Genomic DNA, 23,132 nt, shown 5'->3' with positions numbered 1-23,132 from the left:
TATCCCCGAGCTATTTGCTTTTAATTATGCTGAGGTAGGAAGCGCTATAAAAATGCAATTGCAATACAATATACACAACAATACCTCATCCCAGACCTATTGCCATTGTCAGTGGTTGTTTTGTGTACTCTGTGCTCCTCCTACGGCGCTGTACTCAAGAGCTGAAGTTTAACCTGTGTCCGGCAGATGGCGCTGTGCTCAACCACTGCAGAACGCGGTTTGGGAGACGCTCTGTCCCAACGACAGAGGATAGATGCACATGCGCAGTGTAACCACTCGCGCGCACGCTCTGCCGCCGTCTCTGCTCCTCGCCGCCCCGGGGCCCGGGTCAACCATGGCGGACAGCGCCAGCGAGAGCGACACAGACGGTGCAGGCTCCACCGCCATGCAGAGCTCATCCTCCTCCTCCTCTAGCAAGTCCGGCATCGTCATCTCGCCCTTCCGCCTGGAGGAGCTCAGCAACCGACTGGCGTCTCTGCAGCAGGAGAACAAGGTCCTCAAGATCGAGCTAGAAACCTACAAGCTCAAGTGCAAAGCCCTGCAGGAAGAGAACCGCGACCTGCGGAAGGCCAGCGTCACCATCGTGAGTACTGGGGGCCAGGGGGCGCGGGGTCGGCGTCACCGTTATGAGTCAGTCCTTGCGGGGGCGGTGTAGACACTTGGGGGTGGGGGCACAGTATGGTGCCACCAGTGTGGGTCACATGGGGCGCTGTACGGGGGCAGGGTGGTACCAAGACGCTCACCTCCCATTAAATGTGTCGTAATAGCGGAGGGGTGGGGCTGCCGGGCTCCACCCGGGGATCGGTGCCAACCCGGAGCACCTGACTCTCTCTCAAAGGCACCATGCCCACCAGGACGTGGTGCCGACAATCCTGACGTTCAGGGCCTCTGACTCCACTGGCACTTGGACTCGCTGCTGTGTGGTGCATGATAGGCAGGGCAGTATTACCTCTTCCCTTGCCCGCTGTTTCCACATGGAGCCCTGCAAACAGCGTTGCTCTGCGACACCCTCCTTGTCTAAGCGGTCGTCCCCTGGGGTGCCCTCTGCGTAAATGTTATGGGATTTCCCCTTATCCGTGGAGGGTCAAGCCCCCACCCCGTTGATGTGCTGCGCCTTTTTTGTGAGATGCTCCATCACATATTCCCATGTCGGGGTGCTATCGTCCTGACGCGCCCAACCCCCTCTGCCTCAATGGCGTTAGGGCTACCCACCATGTCCTGCTCTTTGCAGTGTGTAGGATTTGCAAAATGTATTTAATTTGCTAGGTGACAGTTTAGAAAGGTGTGAATTGGACTTTCTCTATACAGCTAAGCATCAAGACTTGATGACCTGCTTATTCAACGTGCCTGTGATTATTTCTCTTTGCATGTGTTGTCTGTCCTCCCTAAACGGAATCGCCTGAGCTAATGTTACTTAGTCACGTGTATAGTTTAAAGCAGCTTGTACACAGTAGTTAGTCAGTATAGAACAGGAGATCCATGTATCCATTAAGTCGTTGACGAGATGAGTATTTAATGAGAAAAACCAAGCACTATAGGTAATGCTTTTTACACTAGAAAGTCTGATTTATTAATGGAGCCATGTACAGCCATACTCCGTTCTTATCCGTGATGCATACTTAATAATAAATATTCTCATCTTCACCTAGCCCCTGCCCCCGTCGAGTTTGCAGCTCTTAATTGTTGTTGTATAGCTTTATTTCGAAATATTTCATTTCATAAAAGCATTACAATAAAAATCAATGTGAACATAAAAGCAGTTATACAATTTGGCCATCAAAACTGACAGATCTCAAAAGGACAATGTAAAATATACAACATAATAAGTAACATCCATTCTAAAAGCATTTATACAAACACGTAATTATCATCTTTGGAAAAAATAAAGGAAAAGGGCGGATGCACTAAGCGAACTTCTCTCAACCCCGGGTTGGTATAAGATCGGTTGGCTCCTGGGAATAAAGCGCCTTCTTTGCGATTTAGGCCTGGATGACGCTTGGGCCAATAGATCTTCACCACCCAAACAGCTGTTAAAGAAAATATTCTGGATGTGGGTGGATAATGAGAGAGCGACTCATTCGAATCTGTGCAGATCCGCTGAGGAGTTTGTGGCTATCAAATGCCGTCCTTTCAGAGAACCCTACCTTGATGTGATTTTGAATCCAGTAGATAGGGCGTTGTACTTTAAATTTAGGGTTGGGGTTTTGCCTTTAGGCACAAGGACAGCTAAATGGAAACCACCTTGGCAAACCATAGAAACTTGCCCTTTCTGTGCGACCAGGGATGAATCCATTCCCCATTTGATGTTCGAATGCCCAGCCTATGCTGCTCCTCGTCGCAGATGGTTGAAACCGCTCTGCACGAGGCTGGGCACTCGGTCACACTCGGAGGCCCTACAGCTGTTAAGATCAGACCCTCACCCACTGCTTGCTTGTGGCCTGGCAAAATTCTTGGGGTGGGCTTGGAGGATAAGAACCGCGAGGAGAATGATCCTCCAGTAAGGGTGCCAACCTACACTCTATTGGCCCGGCTGTTTATTGCTGTGTCCCTTTTCCTTTATTTTTTCCAAAGATGATAATTACGTGTTTGTATAAATGCTTTTAGAATGGATGTTACTTATTATGTTGTATATTTTACATTGTCCTTTTGAGATCTGTCAGTTTTGATGGCCAAATTGTATAACTGCTTTTATGTTCACATTGATTTTTATTGTAATGCTTTTATGAAATGAAATATTTCGAAATAAAGCTATACAACAACAACAGCTCTTAATTATTCACATTTCAACGTGCGCCTGTCTCTCTTCCTTTTTCCTTCACCGGTATGTAAGAGCTTAGTCATCTGTGATACATAGGATACACCATTGTGTATTTTCTTCGTGCTATTATTTGGTGTTCACAGCCCAAAGATGTGGAAGATAAGGAAAGTCACCAGTGTGTGTATTTGATGATGTGAAAATAAATATATATATATATATCGACAGCTGAATAAAAAATAACAGCATCCGAATTACCTGGTCCGTGTCTGAAAAGCGTTGTCGTGGGAGGACGATCGCGCAAAGGAGACGGAGGTAGTGTATGTGTATATGTGTGTGTGTGTGTGTGTGTGTATATGTATATATATATATATATATATATATATATATATATATATATATATATATATATATGAGAGAACTCTGGGTAGTTATCTAGTTTAGGTGGAAAGCTGCTCCTGTCAGAGCACTGTCAACACCAGCGACACTCTAGATCTGCTCACCTCAAATGTCTGTTTTTCTATCAAAGTTTTTAGGCATAGGATTAGCACAGTGCCATCCACGCCGAGATAGTGGATGGCACAAAAGCGTTTGCCATTTTACTGTGCTAGTCCTATGCTTAAAGACTTTGCTGTAGAAATGGCAAAAGACTTTCTCCTTTTCTATCTCGGCGTGGATGGCACTGTGCTAGTCCTATGCTTAACTTTGATAGAAAAACAGACATTTGAGGTGAGCAGATCTAGTGTCGCTGGTGTTGAGTGCTCTAACAGGAGCTGCTTTCCACCTAAACTGGAGAACTACCCAGAGTTCTCTCCTTTTTGTGCTTAATTTATGTGTCACTCTGTGTCTGAAAGGGTTTTGTTTTTACTTATTTTTATATATACCACATTGTGGCCGCATCACATTGAGCATAGTGGTTTTTACCAGTGGTCTTCACCTTCGATAAACCACAAACTTAATGCAGAACCACTTGTTTAGTTTTATTTGGACACATGCTGTAAAAAGTTTACATCAAACAGTACATGAGGTCTGGTAGATAGGTGCTATCGAATGCTTTTATTGGTGACATTGTTGCAAGTGGGACTTTACAAAATTAGACCATTCTAACGGTCTCTTCAAGTCTGCTCAGTGAGTGAACTTGAAGCACATAACAACCCTTTCTGGACGATAAATTAAGTAGTCATGTGGAAATAGACGGGGTAATGAAAAATAATAATTCACGTTAAAGTAATGTTAATGGTCCATATTTTAAGGTGATATCAAAAAGTGGTTTAATATCTATACATAAACGTGGTAGTGTGTGTGTATATCTTTTTGAAGGGGCTTGGCAACTCTTGGGCTAGAATGAAGAGCATCTGAGTGGAAAATGGGCATTGGGATAAAATGACCTGAGTCTTAAACAGGTGCATTGCTGGATTCCGGCAACGTTGTATTTGTTGTGGCCGTTGGCGTAGGAGGTTGTCTAGGAGGAGTAGTTCAGTTTGCTAGACTTAAACTTTGAACATTAAACTTAACATTGTGAAGTGGTGTATAGTGTCTGCTTGTAGATAACGGCCTAAAGCCTAAAATCTCGGTTGGCTTGAGGATAATTTCAATCCTTGATGGGAAAGAAGAATGAATTTGATCATGCATGAGAAGAAGTGGATGTCAACGTAGTATGAATTGATGTGCTTGGAAGGAAAAGTAAAATGATACAGTGCATTTTCGAGTGACTACAGCTCAGTATCGAATAGGTTGGTAAATTCCCCATTATAGGATAAATACAGGCAAACCTTAAAACCTGTCTTGTTTTTGTTAGAAAAGTGATTTCTAAAATGCAATAAGCAATGGCTACGTACACAATCTTGTCTTTGCTGCAATTTGTGTTCATAAATATGTCCCAGGGAATGTTACAACTGGAATCCAATCGGCTCTTCCCCAGGAAAAGAAAATTTTAATCCTTCAGTTGAAATATAACATGAATTTGTTTGACTGCCAATGCCCCGCTTAAAGCTGGCAATTAGCAGAGGTTGTACCTTCCTGCGCTGGCAGTTCAGGCTGTATTGTAAAGATGGATGTGATGCCTAGTTGGCAGGTCGTACACATTTCTCTAATTTGCTGCATGCAAGTGCAGTGCTCTCAAGGTGCTTTAAGTTTTAAAACTGTCAGAACCAGTTCGCTTGACTTTCCCACCCCCTTTCGAAAAATTCACTCCCAAAATGAGCAGAGTTTTTAGGTCTCGCCTGTCGATGCGCATGCGCATCGAGCAAGCGAGACTATGGTGGCTTAACCACTCTTTGTCCAACTTGCAAGGAATTGTGGCGATTCCTTGCAGTGCCCGTGACTTTTAAGCTCAATGCGCATGCGCATTGAGCTTAAAAGCGCGTGCACGTCCGTCTTGTTTTGCCCCCTCCCCTTCCCGCCGTGTCGCATTTCTCCTCCCCCCTCCCCTCTCTTCCCTCCGTCTTGTTTGTTTATTTTACCCGCTCCGCCCCCTCCCCTTCCCGCCGTGTCGCATTTCTCCTCCCCCCTCACGCTGCATCTGAAGGGCACACCTCCGTCAGCAAACACATGCAAAGCAACAAAACCGCATTTTCTACACACATTTTTAAGGCCTTGGCCAGAGAATTTTGTAAACAGTCTCGTCGCCGGCTGCTTCTCCGCTGATCACCTGTCCTACGGCGCATAGTGCTAATGGGAGATATCTGTAGAGGAGGCAGGCCCCCGAGACCCGTCCTCTACCCCAGATGACACTGCAAGACCCGGCATGCACGATCAGGCCTCCTAATAAACGTGCAGCGAAGCGCCTCGAGCGTAAGTGCCGACCAGCTTTCATGATGCGCTAAGTGTTGACGCATGGAATACTTTTTTTTTTGCTTATTAATATTTCACGGCGCGCATCTTACCCTTAAAGATGGCGGTCTCTTGGGAGGTATGCATCACCAGGCTTTCAGGATGGTTGACCTGGCTTCTTGGAGAGAGCGGCTCTTGCTTCACTCCAGGGAAAGGCACTGCAAACAGAAAAGAAGAAACCCCTCAGCCTTTGCATGGTACACCCCAGGAGAGGGAAATGCGCGCTTTATTTGTATGTGATTTCCCTGCGGCGCTGACCGTGTCCCGCCTGCGGTCGCTGCTTTGCATTGCACGCTGCTGGAGCAGGCAGGGCTGGGGCAGCGTGACCCCAAGATTACCTTTAGCATGGGCTGCTGACTCAAGATAATTAGGCAAGCTCGCACGACGCAGCAAAAGTCCACCTTGACGTCATACCTGGCCCCATGTCAGCAGGGCGACTTCCAGCCTGTCAAGGTTTTACAACCGAAAGCACCGAGCATGCTGGGAATCGTAGTCCTGTACGTCAATGGCAACGTTTAACTGTAAGCTGCAGCATGCCTGCCCCCCCCCCCCCCCCCCCCCCCCCCCCCCACACACTCTTACACCTCCCCATGTGCCTCCAAGACTCTCGTGAGCTAGCTATTCAGTCGCGCGCAAGACCAAAGGGTCTTCCATTTCTGGCATCGCACCTGACGAAGTGCTTCATACATAACAAGAGTAATTCAGAAACTAAAAACTGGTTTTTAATATAGCATTTAATTTCAAAGTTGTGTTGTTTCTAGTCACTGTATATAACAAGTGTTAGTGTTATGTAAATGAATGACACACAATTTATCGAGCTGGGAAGGATCTATAGATGAGGTGGCCTTGCAAGGATTTAAAGCATTCACTTGCAGGTCAGAGCGGATATCAGCAGCGAGCGTTTAACTCTTCGAGATAACTTGCAGGCTGCATCTCCGCCTGAAGAAGTGACACGTTCCTCAGCGTTTCTTGCTACACAGCTCCTTCTGTTGCACCTACTTTCTGCCCTGGCCCCTCACCCTCTCCTTGAGGTGAGCTCGGCATCACCCTCGCTCATAGCCTCGAATCCATCACCCTGCTTCCAGTATGCACACCCCGAGCACGTCCTCGAAACACATTCCCATTCTGTCCATTCCTATGCATCATTCATTTATCACGCAGACACCTCTCAGATCCGTTTCAAAGCCAAACTGCAACTTTCTTGCACTCTCACTCCTCACTCACCCTCAACCCCTCACTCACCCTCACTCACCCTCAACATCAACCCCTCACCCTCACTCACCCTCACTCACCCTCACTCACCCTCACTCACCCTCACTCACCCTCACCCTCACTCACCCTCACCCTCACTCACCCTCACCCACCCTCACCCACCCTCACCCACCCTCACCCTCACCCACCCTCACCCACCCTCACCCACCCTCACTCTCACCCTCACTCTCACCCTCACTCACTCTCACTCTCACTCACCCTCACTCACCCTCACCCTCACTCACCCTCACTCACCCTCACTCACCCTCACTCACCCTCACTCACCCTCACTCACCCTCACTCACCCTCACTCACCCTCACTCACCCTCACTCACCCTCACTCACCCTCACTCTCACCCTCACTCTCACCCTCACTCACCCTCACTCTCACTCACCCTCAACCCCTCACCCACCCTCACTCTCACTCACCCTCAACCCCTCACCCACCCTCACCCACCCTCACTCTCACCCTCAACCCCTCACCCTCACTCACCCTCAACCCCTCACTCACCCTCACTCACCCTCACTCACTCTCACTCTCACTCACCCTCACTCACCCTCACCCTCACTCACCCTCACTCACCCTCACTCACCCTCACTCACCCTCACTCACCCTCACTCACCCTCACTCACCCTCACTCACCCTCACTCACCCTCACTCACCCTCACTCACCCTCACTCACCCTCACTCACCCTCACTCACCCTCACTCACCCTCACTCTCACCCTCACTCTCACCCTCACTCACCCTCACTCTCACTCACCCTCAACCCCTCACCCACCCTCACTCTCACTCACCCTCAACCCCTCACCCACCCTCACCCACCCTCACTCTCACCCTCAACCCCTCACCCTCACTCACCCTCAACCCCTCACTCACCCTCACTCACCCTCACTCACCCTCACTCACCCTCACTCACCCTCACTCACCCTCACTCACCCTCACTCACCCTCACTCACCCTCACTCACCCTCACTCACCCTCACTCACCCTCACTCACCCACCCTCACCCACCCTCACCCACCCTCACCCTCACTCACCCTCACCCACCCTCACTCACCCTCACTCTCGCTCACCCTCAACCCTTCACCCTCACTCTCACCCCCTCACTCACCCTCACTCACCCTCACTCACCCTCACTCACCCTCACTCACCCTCACTCACCCTCACTCACTCTCACTCACCCTCACTCACCCTCACTCACCCTCACTCACCCTCACTCACTCTCACTCACCCTCACTCACCCTCACTCACCCTCACCCTCACTCTCACTCACCCTCACTCTCACTCACCCTCAACCCTTCACCCTCACTCTCACTCACCCTCAACCCTTCACCCTCACTCTCACTCTCACTCACCCTCAACCCTTCACCCTCACTCTCACTCACCCTCAACCCTTCACCCTCACTCTCACTCACCCTCAACCCTTCACCCTCACTCTCACTCACCCTCAACCCTTCACCCTCACTCACCCTCACTCTCACTCACCCTCAACCCTTCACCCTCACTCACCCTCATTCTCACTCACCCTCAACCCTTCACCCTCACTCACCCTCAACCCTTCACCCTCACTCACCCTCACTCTCACTCACCCTCAACCCTTCACCCTCACTCACCCTCACTCTCACTCACCCTCAACCCTTCACCCTCACTCACACTCACCCTCACTCACACTCACCCTCACTCTCACTCACCCTCAACCCTTCACCCTCACTCTCACTCACCCTCACTCTCACTCACCCTCAACCCTTCACCCTCACTCACCCTCACTCTCACTCACTCTCACTCTCACTCACTCTCACTCTCTCACCCTCACTCTCACTCACCCTCAACCCTTCACCCTCACTCACCCTCACTCACACTCACCCTCACTCTCACTCACCCTCAACCCTTCACCCTCACTCACCCTCACTCTCACTCACCCTCAACCCTTCACCCTCACTCACCCTCACTCTCACTCACCCTCAACCCTTCACCCTCACTCACCCTCACTCTCACTCACCCTCAACCCTTCACCCTCACTCACCCTCACTCTCACTCACCCTCAACCCTTCACCCTCACTCACCCTCACTCTCACTCACCCTCAACCCTTCACCCTCACTCTCACTCACCCTCACTCTCACTCACCCTCAACCCTTCACCCTCACTCTCACTCACCCTCACTCTCACTCACCCTCAACCCTTCACCCTCACTCTCACTCACCCTCACTCTCACTCACCCTCAACCCTTCACCCTCACTCACCCTCACTCTCACTCACCCTCAACCCTTCACCCTCACTCACCCTCACTCTCACTCACCCTCAACCCTTCACCCTCACTCTCACTCACCCTCACTCTCACTCTCACTCTCACTCACCCTCACTCTCACTCACCCTCAACCCTTCACCCTCACTCACCCTCACTCTCACTCACCCTCACTCCCCTCACTCTCACTCACCCTCAACCCTTCACCCTCACTCTCTCACCCTCACTCTCACTCACCCTCAACCCTTCACCCTCACTCACCCTCACTCACCCTCACTCTCACTCACCCTCAACCCTTCACCCTCACCCTCACTCTCACTCACTCTCACTCACTCTCACTCACCCTCACTCTCACTCACCCTCACTCTCACTCACCCTCAACCCTTCACCCTCACTCACCCTCACTCTCACTCACCCTCAACCCTTCACCCTCACTCACCCTCAACCCATCACTCACCCTCACTCACACTCACCCTCACTCTCACTCACCCTCAACCCTTCACCCTCACTCACCCTCACTCTCACTCACCCTCAACCCTTCACCCTCACTCACTCTCACTCTCACTCACTCTCACTCACTCTCACTCTCACTCACCCTCACTCTCACTCACCCTCAACCCTTCACCCTCACTCACCCTCACTCTCACTCACCCTCACTCTCACTCACCCTCACTCTCACTCACCCTCAACCCTTCACCCTCACTCTCACTCACCCTCAACCCTTCACCCTCACTCACCCTCACTCTCACTCACCCTCAACCCTTCACCCTCACTCACCCTCACTCTCACTCACCCTCAACCCTTCACCCTCACTCACCCTCACTCTCACTCACCCTCAACCCTTCACCCTCACTCACCCTCACTCTCACTCACCCTCAACCCTTCACCCTCACTCACCCTCACTCTCACTCACCCTCAACCCTTCACCCTCACTCACCCTCACCCTCACTCTCACTCACCCTCAACCCTTCACCCTCACTCACCCTCACTCTCACTCACCCTCAACCCTTCACCCTCACTCTCACTCACCCTCACTCTCACTCACCCTCAACCCTTCACCCTCACTCTCACTCACCCTCACTCTCACTCACCCTCAACCCTTCACCCTCACTCTCACTCACCCTCACTCTCACTCACCCTCAACCCTTCACCCTCACTCACCCTCACTCTCACTCACCCTCAACCCTTCACCCTCACTCACCCTCACTCTCACTCACCCTCAACCCTTCACCCTCACTCTCACTCTCACTCACCCTCACTCTCACTCACCCTCAACCCTTCACCCTCACCCTCACTCACCCTCACTCTCACTCACCCTCAACCCTTCACCCTCACTCACCCTCACCCTCACTCACCCTCAACCCCTCACTCACCCTCACTCACCCTCACCCACCCTCACCCTCACACAGTGCAATAGGTCTCGGAGCATTTGAGTTAGAGCTTTTAGAAATGTTTATGGCTTTTTTTTTTTTAATTCTTTAGCATTGGCTACAGGAAACAAAAATGCTAAAGATTTACAAAAAAACCCATAAACAATTCTAAAAGCACTAACTCTAATGCTGCGAGACCTATTGCATTTCCAATGCTTGTTTTTTCTTGTGCCAGGTTACAGTTGTTTTGCCATAACCTATCGCTGTTTAAACTCCATTCACCACACCCAGATTCCTATGTTGGTAAAATGCTCTCTGCAGATCTTGTTCACCAGTCTTGTTTAATATTTAACTGCTTCTTCCACTCTGACAGAAGCTGTATCTAGATAAAAGCAAGCAGTGACAATGCTAATAGGGCTGTCTTTTTTGTGTTGGAGCACCTAAACAGGCATGTGCTGTTGAGATATGGTGGTCATCGAGGTCGAGAAACCTCGCATTAGCAATGACTAGACAATTTGAAAAAGCAGACACCTACTACAATAAAAAAAAAAACGGCTTGCCTTATGTACACAAATGGAGAGATGAGATAAAGGAGTGTCTTTTTTCAGATGAGAAATAGTGCCTCACACTGCAACGCAAGCAGTCTGAAGTAAGTGAAATGATATGAGTTGATAGAATAATATACACCTAGTTGAGCCAAAGCCAGCTCTATGTATATTTTAAAGACTTTGGTACAAAAACCTTGTTCGACTGCTGAGCTGTCAAACCAGATCTAGAGAACCTTGAACTTTCGAGGCAGAAAGAATGTGTACAAAGGCCCATTTCACCCAAATTCTTGTTCGCCAGGTATTTTAGTAGGATTATTTTTATTATTTGACATAGCCGAATGATGGCATTGTTAGTATATCATCCACTCAAGTTACACAAGTTAGTATTTCTAGTTGTTTCTAGAATGGACTGTAGAATAGGTTGTGCACATTTGCAGCTTCCTAACTTCATATAGCTTTCGGCATAACCTGCACGTTTAGGTCGCAGCCTACCAGACAGCCCAGCTGTCTGGTTTGCTGAAGACAAAGTGAAACATTCATAAAGTTGATATAGGAATGCATTCCGCTAATTGCTTACCATCGGCTTTATGGTTTGCAATTCACATTTTCTCGCTTTCTATTTCCTGGCTTTATTTGCTTTAGGCTGTCCGTTTTGAGCTCGTCCTTCCCTATTTCCCAAACCTTTCTAACTGTGTTCTTCCACAAACTTGCTTTCTGTAAACAGGCCTTTAAATCTTGTTCCGGTCACATTTGCTGTGCATTCAAAGACTGAGGTCAAATGTCAGGCTGTGTTTTCCGGAGGGCTTGATATTTATTTTTCTTTCTCTGACTTTCAAAGTTATTGGATTTATGTGACTATCATGCTGGCTACTGGGGTTGTACTTGTGGTAGACTCTACAATGTTTTTTTTCTAGTTCAAAACAAAATTTAAATGTCAGTTTATGAATTGTGCTGACTATCAAAACATTGGGTGATGCCATTTCCACACATTGCCGTTTGTGCGCAGTATATGTTTAACAGAAACTGTATTTTAGTGCAAATGTATTGGTCATTTCAATTGAAGATGTGTCGTCTGTAGTGGCAGTACTCTACAACAATATGCATACTTCACTCTGCACCACCACATGCCGCTGCACTCTACTCTGCACCACTCCACACAGTACCACTCCACACTTCTCTGCAGCTCTAATCCACTGTATGCCTCTACACCATTCCATTCTACGCCAGTGCGCTCTTTGCCACTCCAATCTATGCCTCCCTACTCTGCAACGCTGCACTCAAGGCCACTGCACTCTAATCTGTACCACTTCACTGTACACCGGTGCACTCTATGCCATTCTCCTCTACGCCACTGTAATCTACACTATTCTGAAACAATCTTTTCTACGCCACTGCACTCTACATCACTGCACGGTACTCCCCACTGCTCTATGCCAATGTACTCTACACCACTATCATCTACACCACTCTATTCTACCCCGCACCACTGTACTCTACTTCGCTGCACTCTGCACCAGTGCACTCAACTCTACACCACTGCACTCTACGATAGTATACTCTACAACACGGCACTCTATGCCAGTGCACTCTGCCACTGAGGTCTGCATCACTCCACTCAACTGCACGCCAATACACTTTAAGCCACTATAATCTACACAGCACTTCACTGCTCTGTAACAGTTTACTCTATGCCACAGCAGTCTACGACCACTGTATGCCACTGCGCCGCTGCACTTCTATACTGCAGTGCAACTCCGCTGCACTAGTCTACTGCAGTGCCATTTGAATCACTCTACATCACTCGCCTCTGCACCGCTTCACTGTATCCTGCCATACTCCACTGTGTGCCAATGCACTCTACAACGCTGCTCTCTCTATACCTATTATCTCTATGCCAATCTAATTTGTCTCTCTACTCTACGCCAGTGTACTCTACTCAAAGCCACACCACTGCACTTAACGCCACTACAATCGACTCTAAGCGACTGCAGTCTATGCCACTCTATTCTTCTCTGCGCCACTCCACCTCTCCACACTATGCCACTCTATTGTACACACTGCACTCTAACAAATTCTTCCTTCAACTCTTTACTCAAAACTAATACATTCTACACCACTGCACTCTATGCCAATCTACTATGTACCTCCGCATTCTATGCCTTTCAATTCTGTACCACTCTATTCTACGCCTTTCTACTCCACTCCAATGCGTTCTGCAACACTCTACAGTGCAGCACTGCCACTGAACTCGATGGCACTCTACACCAATGCACTTGATGCTACTAAACTCTGCCACTTTAATCTACTGTGCATTCTGACACAGCACTCTATGCTACTTCAGTCTATCAGGGATGGGAAATTTCTATAGCCCGCCCCCCTGGACATATTGTTTGGCGTCAAGGGCAACACGTTTTCATGTGTATTTTGTCTTTAGGACAAGTAGGCCCAACCCCCTGCAGCACAAACCCTTTTTCTGCCAGTTTGCAGTACCACATTATGGCTCAGGAAAGGGCACTGTAATGTTTTTACCAATATGTTACTGCTGTTCAAACTTGTATTTATGGTTCATTAACCCGTTAAGTGCTGCCGTCGGCCGTTGAACGTTCGGAGCACTACCTGGCTGGTGCTGTGCACGTTCAAAGGCCGACGCAGCCCCGCCCATTTTTTAAAATGGCCACACTGCCGCGAAAAAACGGCCGCGTTTAACGGTTTCGCCTCGCCGAAGGCTGCGCTCTGCGCAGCTTTTCGGCGCAGGCGAAATCTAATGTTAGGAAAAAGTGTGATGGAATCCGCCCCTCTGTTCCATTGGCTAGCTCCATAAATGGAGGCTAGCCATTGGAACAGAGATCTGTCCGTCATGGCCGGACCAGATTCGTGGGCGTTCCCGCGATTTCTTCCCTCTCCGATCGTCATCGTGGCCGTGGTTTATTTTTTCCGACGTAGAGGTTTCATTTCGTCATTCCGCTGCCGACCGCCGCCGGAGGAAGTCCAGGTGAGTGCCTTTCCTGCCGTTCCCTCCCCCCGCCCTCTGTCCGTGTGCCTGAAGCCCCCCCTCCCGCTGTCCGTCTGCCTGCCCGCCCCCTCCCGCTGTGTGTGTGCCTGGCCGCCCCCCTCCCGCTGTCCGGCGCAATATGCTGCTAATGCTCGTTACACTTGTCCCCAAGTCTCCGCTGCACATTATTATTTTCTCGAAGCAGTGCACGGCTCTCCGTGTCTGGAGTGGAAACAGGTGAACGGGGTTTGCTGTCCTTAACCAGTCCGATCCGTTTTGACTTGGCAACTACAGTAATGTTGCGTCAGAGTCACAAGGCAGTTCTCGACTGTAGGTCAAAGTGCACTCTAGGTTTTTGGTGTCAATGTCAATCAATCGGAATGTTACCTCCCCGAATGAGCGTGGAAAAGTCTCGCAGCAAGAACGCCATGTGTGGAGGGATGTAAAGAAAACAGCTATCATTTTCCGTTATTTTAGCATAATTGGAGGGAACGGCCTGAATGGGAATAAAGGTGAGGTCATCGTGTTTCGGGAAGTGGAAGAGGCTTCTGGGATATTTAAGGGCATTCAAAGAGTAAAACAAATATTGACCGGAGATCATGTATGCATATTAGAAACTAGTAATACATATTAAAAACAAATTACGGAGCAGGAATTGAATGCTAAGGATGTTTCGAAAGCATCTAGCAAAGATCGATGTGAATATAGTTATATTTTTGAGTGGGCAATACATTCCAGTTGTTGTTTATTTTTACTTCCTATCGGTGTTTCCTACCAGATTTAAAACATTTTGTTTGACACGGTTGTAAGCAGAGCGAGAACAAGCGTAAGGGAGATTGCATGCCTTCAACAGTGTTTACAGCTGTAGCACAATGATCTTGTACTAAGCGCAAATTGAGAATTGTTTGAATATGTGACTTCAGGCGTCTGTTTTTCTAGACTGGTGAGTTGGCTGCTCAGAAAAACGGTGGGAAAGTTAATGAATGTATCCAAATAATTATTAATCGTTTCACATTCTTATTAACAACTTTTAGAAAAGCTCATCTTAACCCCTTCGATGCTCATGACGAGCTCAGCTAGTCATGAGGCACAGTTGAGCTGTGCTGATGACGAGCTGAGCTCGTCATGAAACCATAGTATTCAAGCAGGTTCAGCACAGGAGGGGAAAACACCTAGCATCCAAGGTGTTAAATATGGTTCCAGAATACTTAGTTTTGTAAGGTGTCCTGAAATTGTGCATCAACATTGGCACTTACACTTTACTAATTGGCTGGTGAAAACTTGTGTTTATACAGCGGCCCGTGAGAGGACTGCGCTCCTTTCAGAGCCCCCGCCGCACCAGTTCCGTCACATTTTCCCCTCCTCTGAAACAGACTTTTTCGCATTATAATAACTGGCTTAGGGTTGGAAACGCAAACAGAGAGAGCCAGGCATGGAGACGGGGGCCGGAGAGAAATGGATGGACAGAAACGATGCACGTGTATTCCATGGAGTGCCGGAAGAGCTGGGACACGGGCTGTCACGCGTGCGTCAGGTACATGGGTCGCAGAGAAGGTGTGGCGTAACGGCCAGAGCGGCCGACTTTGACGTTAGGGAACCGGGTTCGAGTGTGAGCAGGGATGCTCAAACATCCTGTGATTCTGAGCAAATCACTTAATCTCCCTGTACCTGAAAAACTAATGTGACCTGGTGCTCATGTAAAGGGCTGTATTCCCTCGGGTCAAGTTCGCGCTATATAAAATTGCAAAAAAAAGCACTAGCTTGTTGGGGTATCCCACGGGTCGTATGCGTTATCTCAGGAGGTGAGGCAGGAGGCCGCAGTGGTCTCTAGTCCCTTCTCAGAGAAAGTGTGCAAACCGGGCTCCAAGCCCGCGAGGAGTCTAAGACATTCATTGGGGTCAAACGCCTTTGTTTTAGAGGCTGCCAGGGATAGACGGTCGGTTCAGCCAGTCTGCGGCACACAGCCCTGTGTAGGTGAAAGCAGATTAACTTTCTTAGATGTATGCACTGCAAGCCTGACCCCAGGGGTCCCTCTGCCAACCCCACCAATTGCATCTTAAAGCAAACCTAATATGTGTGAAGGGAGAGAGTCACAGGCTTCCCCACATTCTGAACGAGCTCTCAGACTGAGGCAAAACTCGTGATGCCCGCAGCCCTACCCTGGCCCTGACCTGGATTTCGCTCTCAGCTGGTGATTTTCAAGCTGCTGGTTAACCACTGCACAATGCTAAGAAAAGCAAAACAAGCATTGGCAAAGCCAGTTGGTCTCGTCCATGCAAGAACGAATGACTTTGCCAATGTCTGTTAGCAATGTTGTTGACCAGCATAGATGCTGTGCAGCATGGTTAAAAGTTGTTTAAAAAAAAGTGCTAGTGTTTGGCAGTCTAAACCATATAACCTAGCATAGTGGCATAATACACCTCTTATGTGTTGGCCTGAAATTATCTTATGCAAATGTGGCCCTAAGCGTGTCTGGGGCAGAATAAGTGCTTTTGATTTCTTGTATATCTGTGGTTTCCCTCCAGACTTTGGCAAACACGTTTTGATAACATTCATAAAGGGTTCTTTATGGCTGAGAGAGGGACGGTAATTTCCGGTTGGTTCTTCGGGCCTCCCCCTTGTGTTTTCCACTTTCGCACAGCTTCCCTGCTTGAGGATTACTTGCTCCCCAAAGGCTGCTTCCTGTCGCGTGGATCAAAGTTGCGCACATGAACACCCGCCCAAAATGCCCACGGTTCCCCCTGAAAACGAAGCATGCAGTGTTTGCTGGCCCGGTGATTGGGCCACTTTGAATGCTGATAGCAATCAGTATGAACTTCCCTATTGCTGATGCAATGATGATGAATGCCGTGACACTGCATCTACCTTTCCATTTTCTCCTCACTCTCTATCCTTCTCTCTTTATCTTTTCTTTTTGCACACTCTCTCGCTCCTGCCCTCCTTCCTGCTCTCCTTCTTTCCTGTCTTCCCTATCCCTTCTGCCTTCTTTCACTCTATTCCCTCTGCCCTCCTTCTTGCTTTCTCTCTCTTCTGCCATCCCTCTCTTCTGCCATCTTACTCTCTCCTGCCCTCCCTTTCCAGCTCTCTTCTGCTCTATTTCACCTTCTTGTCCTCCATCTCTCTTGCTCTCTCTCTTTGCTGTTTCAATCTCTCTTCCTTTTGCCCTCCCTCTACATCTCTCACACTCCTGCCTTTCACTCCCCATCTACCTCCCCATTTTCTCCTCACTCTCTATCCTGCACTCCTTAGCTTTTCTTTTCACACTCTCGCTTCTGCCCTCCTTCCTGCTCTCTTCTTCTTTCCTGTCCTCCCTATCGCTTCTGCCTTCTCTCACTCTATTCCCTCTGCCCTCCTTCTTGCTCTCTCTTCTACCATCCCTCTCTTTTCTGCCTTCTTACTCCCTCCTGCCCTCCCTTTCCACCTCTCTTCTGCTCTATTTCACCTTCTTGTCCTCCATCTCTTGTTCTCTCTCCTTCCTGTCCTTTCCTCCTCTAGCCATCCTTCTCCTTCCTGCCCTCCCTCTCTCCTGCCCTCTCTTCCTTTTGACCTCTCTTCCTTCTTCCTTCTCCTGCTCTCCTTAACTTCTATATCTATCCCTTCTTCTCTTGCACTCAGTCTCTATCTCTCTCCCTCTTGCCCTCTCTCTTTATCTTACACTCTCTCCTTCTTGCCCTCTCTCTCCTGTCTTCTCTCACACTCCTGGCTTCACTAACATGCTAACATGCTTTATGAAAAAACGTGTATTCTAATTCAGTGTGCATCTGCAACTAATTGCATTATAAATGCAATCTATATTTCTGTGTAAAGTAAAACACATCAACGTTTTACACATAATTCAAAGAAGTTAGAAAAGACCATTTGTCAAAAGCAATACCAAAAGCTCAAACTTTAACAAAGGCGAAACCATTGCATTGTAAATGCTTTATTAAGGTGAGCGCTCTAAGTAAATGTTGTGAGCTCTGACTGCACTACTGACCAGTTGTGGTTCCAGTATAAAAATGTGTACACACATTTTCAAAGTTTAGCAATATTAGGCTATGTATATTGCTCTCAGAAGGCTCTCTGATTTGATGAAAATATTTGCAGAAGCTTGAAAGCAAGATTGATGATTCTTTGCTTCCAAAACAAGCACTGGCGTTGCCAATAGGTCTCGCAGTAGGAAAGTTGGAGCTATTACAATTGCACATAACAATGCCTTTTATTTTTATTTTGCATGTTAAAAACATAAAGGGCTTTGTCATTTACAAAACCAATATCTCCAACTTTCCTACTGCGAGACCTATTGTGCACTGCACAGTGTGTGTGAAAGTGGCACTGCGTGGGTGTGAGTGGCTTTGAGTGAGTGTTGTTGCGTGGGTGAGTGGCGTTGCATGTGTGAGTGGCGTTGCGTGTGTGAGTGGCGTTGCGTGTGTGAGTGGCGTTGCGTGTGTGAGTGGCGTTGCGTGTGTGAGTGGCGTTGCGTGTGTTGAGTGGCGTTGCGTGTGTTGAGTGGCGTTGCGTGTGTTGAGTGGCGTTGCGTGGTTGAGTGGCGTTGCGTGGTTGAGTGGCGTTGCGTGGTTGAGTGGCGTTGCGTGGTTGAGTGGCGTTGCGTGGTTGAGTGGCGTTGCGTGGTTGAGTGGCGTTGCGTGGTTGAGTGGCGTTGCGTGGTTGAGTGGCGTTGCGTGGTTGAGTGGCGTTGCGTGGTTGAGTGGCGTTGCGTGGTTGAGTGGCGTTGCGTGTGTGAGTGGCGTTGCGTGTGTGAGTGGCATTGCGTGTGTGAGGGAAGCCTGATGGGGGCGGGAGAGCCTGGTGGGTGGGCGTGAATGTGAGAGAGGGGACTGCAATGTGTACACACACTACTCTTTTGAAAATAGAAATGCTACAGCTGCGAAGCCCGAATGGAAATGTTACACCCTCTGCTTTTAAAAAATATAAATGCCGCTGCGAAGCTCGTACTTTGTAGGTGCCCGCTGGATCTGTGTAGGGAGTCAGGGAGGGTTGGGCAGACCAGGGAATGGAGGACGAATAAGGAAGCATTAACACTTGCTTAAGAAAGGCTCCGTTTGTGCTCAGAGTGTGGGGACGGCTGCTAATGCGAAGCAGGAGGGGGGAAGCAATATTATAATGCCGAAGCGGAGGTCAGCACTCACAGACATTATCTTCGGTCCGTACCGTATTGATGCGGACTACGGACCCGTTTGAGTCTCCCTGTCTCCCAATGCCTATAAAAAATATAACAATCCTTGGCCACTTAAAATAAAACAAGACGGCGAGCTGGCAGCGAAGGAATAAACACAACGACGCGATGCTTCCGAGAAATGCAAGGCAGAAGCCGTCTGGCCTGCCGTGACGTTCAATAGACTGTCTGGGGAATGCGGCAGGCTGCAGCAGTCCTGTCGATACTGCGAACGCTTCCGACCAACCACCCCTCCTGCCCCCACCCAGCGTACAGACTGGTTACTGTGTAGAACCTGAAGCATGTCAGCCAGGGTCTCACATGCAAGCAGGCCTCGTTCCTCGGAATTCGAAGTGAGGGGCGGAATGAATGTAGATCACACAACGGCTTTGGGAGCGGTGTTTGGTGCGAGGTGAGTTTAGTGCCAGGAGTCCTTTCCCTACAGAGAGCGCAAGACCTAAAGAGAAATCAACATTATAAAATGGAAAGGAGTAAAGCAAACACCCTAACCCTGGAAACAGGGCAGAGATTCCAAAAGACCGCATGGCAAAACAACAAGAAAATACGAAAAGGGAGGGGGGAGGAGAGAGTGCGATGCGAGAAGCCGGATGGGGGCGGGAGAGCCTGGAGGGGGAGCGTGAATGCGCGGATTGGGAGGGAAGCCTGATGGGGGCGGGAGAGCCTGGTGGGTGGGCGTGAATGCGAGAGAGGGGAGGTGCTGGTGTGGGAGGGGGGAGATGCTGGTGTGGGAGGAGTGCTGCTAGGGGAGGAGAAGCCGGATGGCGCGAATGCGAGAGAGGGGAGGTGCTGGCGTGGGAGGGGGGAGTTGCTGGCGTGGGAGGGGGGAGTTGCTGGCGTGGGAGGAGTGCTGCTAGGGGAGGACTGGGCTGGGCTTGGATGCGATGCGCGTGCATGTACACGGGCACTGCATGAAAACCGCGGGGCTGAAAGCCCTTTGGTTTGAAGATGTTTTCGCCGACATGAATTCTCGCTACGCTCGATGCGCTTGCGCGCATCGATAGGTCGCGAGACCTAATAAATTGTTAATGAAATAATGAAAGCAGGAAAAAAAAAACATTTAGCTAAACTACTGTAAAATTTCAGGTACCATTTCTTTGCAGCATCATTTAGTAACATGCGTTGATGCATGCTAGTATTTCCCAAAAATATTCATGATGGAAAATCAGTGTAACCAGTTTCAATAAGAGTATGGGAAACAAACATAAACAAGCATTGGCAAAGTCAGTAGGTCTGAAATTGGTGGTGAGCTTTTAAGTTTTGTCAATGTGTGACTTGTTTTGAAATGGTCTTTGTAAAACCATATTGGTGTGGGAGCTGCCGGGCCCTCACCATTATAAGAAACATTGGCAAAAGCAAAATAGTTTTTTGGGCTTATAAAGCCCGCACTGCCACAGTAGTTACTGGCACTGTACAAAACTACTTTGTGTGCCCATATGCTCCTTGTAAAAGAGCAGAATGCTGTCACTCGCAGTGAAGCCAGCGGATACAAAGCGAGAGAGAGAGACAGAATTTTAATTAACACAAAAGGTCATGGTCAAGCCCAGACCAAATTAGGGGCCCAATTATTAAAGAAAGTCTTAAAAGTGCACCCATGGTATGTCTGTGCATTAATTGGAGCTCTATGGTTTTCGTGAATTCCCAAGAATTTACAGAAGTAGGACAAGAAATAGTACTCCTAGAAAATATGTGATGCATTTTAGCATGAGCAAATTTGCATATGTAGATTTGCGCATGCGAAAATCTGAGTGTTTGCAAGTTCACTTTCCCTCCAACCAATTTTTTCCCCAACTCTGGAAAAAGGTTTTTCCCCAACTCTGGAAAAAGGTTTACGTCTGCCATTGTTAGTAGTAAATTTCCACCTTTTTGTAAGTATGGGAAAAGATTAGAGAAGAGTTGTTGAAAACCCTTACTACATGCAAGTTAGTAGGTATGACAGGACTCAAAAGGGCATTCTAACCCTGGACCTATTGCTTACCAATACCTTCATCCCCAGTATGTATGTAGATCTGCGGAAACGTGGCATCATAAGGGTATTGCGGGTATTCAAACACTACTATGGACATGAACCCTGGCATAATCGGGCTATATCACAGCTCTTATATAGTGAGATTTCTGCCATGATTTGTCGCTGCACTACATGGCACCAAAGGGGCAAGTGGATTTTGTTACAGGACCAGTAGATTTATGAGGCAACCTGGCCCATGGACAAGTAGATATTTTATCAAAGTCCACACCCCTGGTCTATGCCTCTCTTTTTTACTCTGCACCAAGCTGTGCTATGCCAGTGCACTCTATCCCACTCTTTTAGGCATCACTTCAATCTTCGCCATTGCACTCTAACCCATTCTAATATGCGCCACTGAACTCTGCACCACTCCTTTCTATGTCAATCCACACTACTCTACTCTGCAAGACTGTCCTCCATGCCAAAGCATTTTACACCACTCTACTCCACCCTGCACAACTCTACTCTGCCCTGAAACAATCTACTCTCTGCCACTGCAGTCAATGCTGCGCTACTACTCCATGCTCTCTCTGATCCAAGGACCAAATTAATTATCGATCACAATTTAAAGGATTATTGAACCACAAATTGCAAATTAAGTGCCACTTTTCAGTTTAATTATTTTCCTGCCAATGAAGTTTTAAAATAGTTCCTGGGTCCGACTGCTCTGAAACTGGTGTATAAAAATATAAATGTGCACATTAATAATTTACATAGTAAAGTTTGTAATCAATAATGTTCTCAGTGGCATCATTTTTGTTAAATATGTTCAGTGTTGGTTTTCGCTAAAGACAGATCTCTGCACACACCAGGTGCACATTTTTAATGTTGCTCCCCCTACAATATTTCAGAAAAACTCGGTGCACAGTGTAAATGTTTTACTGTTTATACCACAGGTCTTACTAAAGCACGCCTCGCCATCCAGAAACAGCCCTACAATATAGTATTGTCCATTGCTTACTTGTTATGTAAACGTTTTAAAGATTCAAGACTTCCAGACCTTAAAAAGAGATTCAAAATGTTTCAAACTATTGTAGACTCTAAGGGCCATATGTACAATTACCGGTGATATGCCCTTTGCGACAGGTAAAATGCATTTTGCCATGCACAAAAGGCAAAATGCAACTCACTAACTTGTTACCTAAACACGGGCCATTTGTATCAAAATCAGAAATTATGATTACCAAATTGCTAATTTTATCGAATCACTATTTAGTGATTGCAATTTCCGATGTATCGTATGAATCAATGCAGATTTACCGATTCCTTAAAGTTTGCAATTGCAAATAGCTATTTTCTAAATAGGTAATCCCAATCGGTGAATCGCAAAATGTCAAATGTCGCGTTATGGAGCAGCTTGATGACTGCAAAATCAGGAAGTGGGTCAATCCATGCTTTTTGCAGAACCCAGAGGAGGAGGCAGACTGTTGCAGCAGAGTACTTTGGTGACTTGAGTGTTTTTTTGAGCACCAAACTTATCATGGCCCCTGTGGAGAATGGCAATGAGGTTTTTTGGAGTGCACAAAAGAAAATTAAAGATCAATGAGCAAGAACTGGAGCTGCTCACAGAGGAGGTGAAGAGCCATGATAAACTGTTTGGAAAGAACTCACTGCTGGGACCAGAGAGCGAAAAAAGAAAAATATGGAATGACATTCAGGCAAAGATCAGCATAGTGGGTGTCATGCAGCAGTTGGTCGAAGAACTTCAAAAGTGCTGGTATGACCTACGGACGTGGGCCAAGGAGAAGGTAGCAAACAGGCTTGCCGATGCAAGGCGAACTGGCGGAGGATCATTCACCCAGCCACAGTCCACCCCTACGGAGGAAATGATAGAAGCAACTTTGAATCCAGAAGGCATTTTTGGAGTCACAGACATTGACTACTCCATCACAGCAAAGCAAAGGTAAGAAATTGCAACATATAAAAGTTTACCAATTAGGAAGGCAAAACATTCCAGG

The 23,132-nt window shown here is 48.0% G+C and overlaps 1 protein-coding gene across 2 annotated transcripts in view; it reads left to right on the top strand.

Moving 5' to 3' along the window:
* Positions 1-231: 231 nt before the first annotated feature.
* The window catches only part of CCDC6 (coiled-coil domain containing 6), a 403,678-nt gene continuing 380,777 nt past the window's right edge, over positions 232-23,132 (top strand). The window contains exon 1 of one of the 2 annotated variants that reach the window (XM_086921755.1): positions 232-583. In XM_086921755.1, the coding sequence (XP_086777881.1) occupies positions 254-583 (330 nt within the window). In that variant the 5' untranslated portion in view covers positions 232-253. The remainder of the gene's footprint in view (positions 584-23,132) is intronic. The other variant, XM_086921754.1, reaches the window with a different exon arrangement.

The sequence above is a fragment of the Lissotriton vulgaris genome, chromosome 5, assembly GCF_964263255.1.
Source record: "Lissotriton vulgaris chromosome 5, aLisVul1.2, whole genome shotgun sequence".
NCBI lineage: Eukaryota > Metazoa > Chordata > Amphibia > Caudata > Salamandridae > Lissotriton > Lissotriton vulgaris.
The sequence above is the reverse complement of the archived record's forward strand: the minus strand, read 5'-3'. Positions and strand labels throughout refer to the sequence as shown.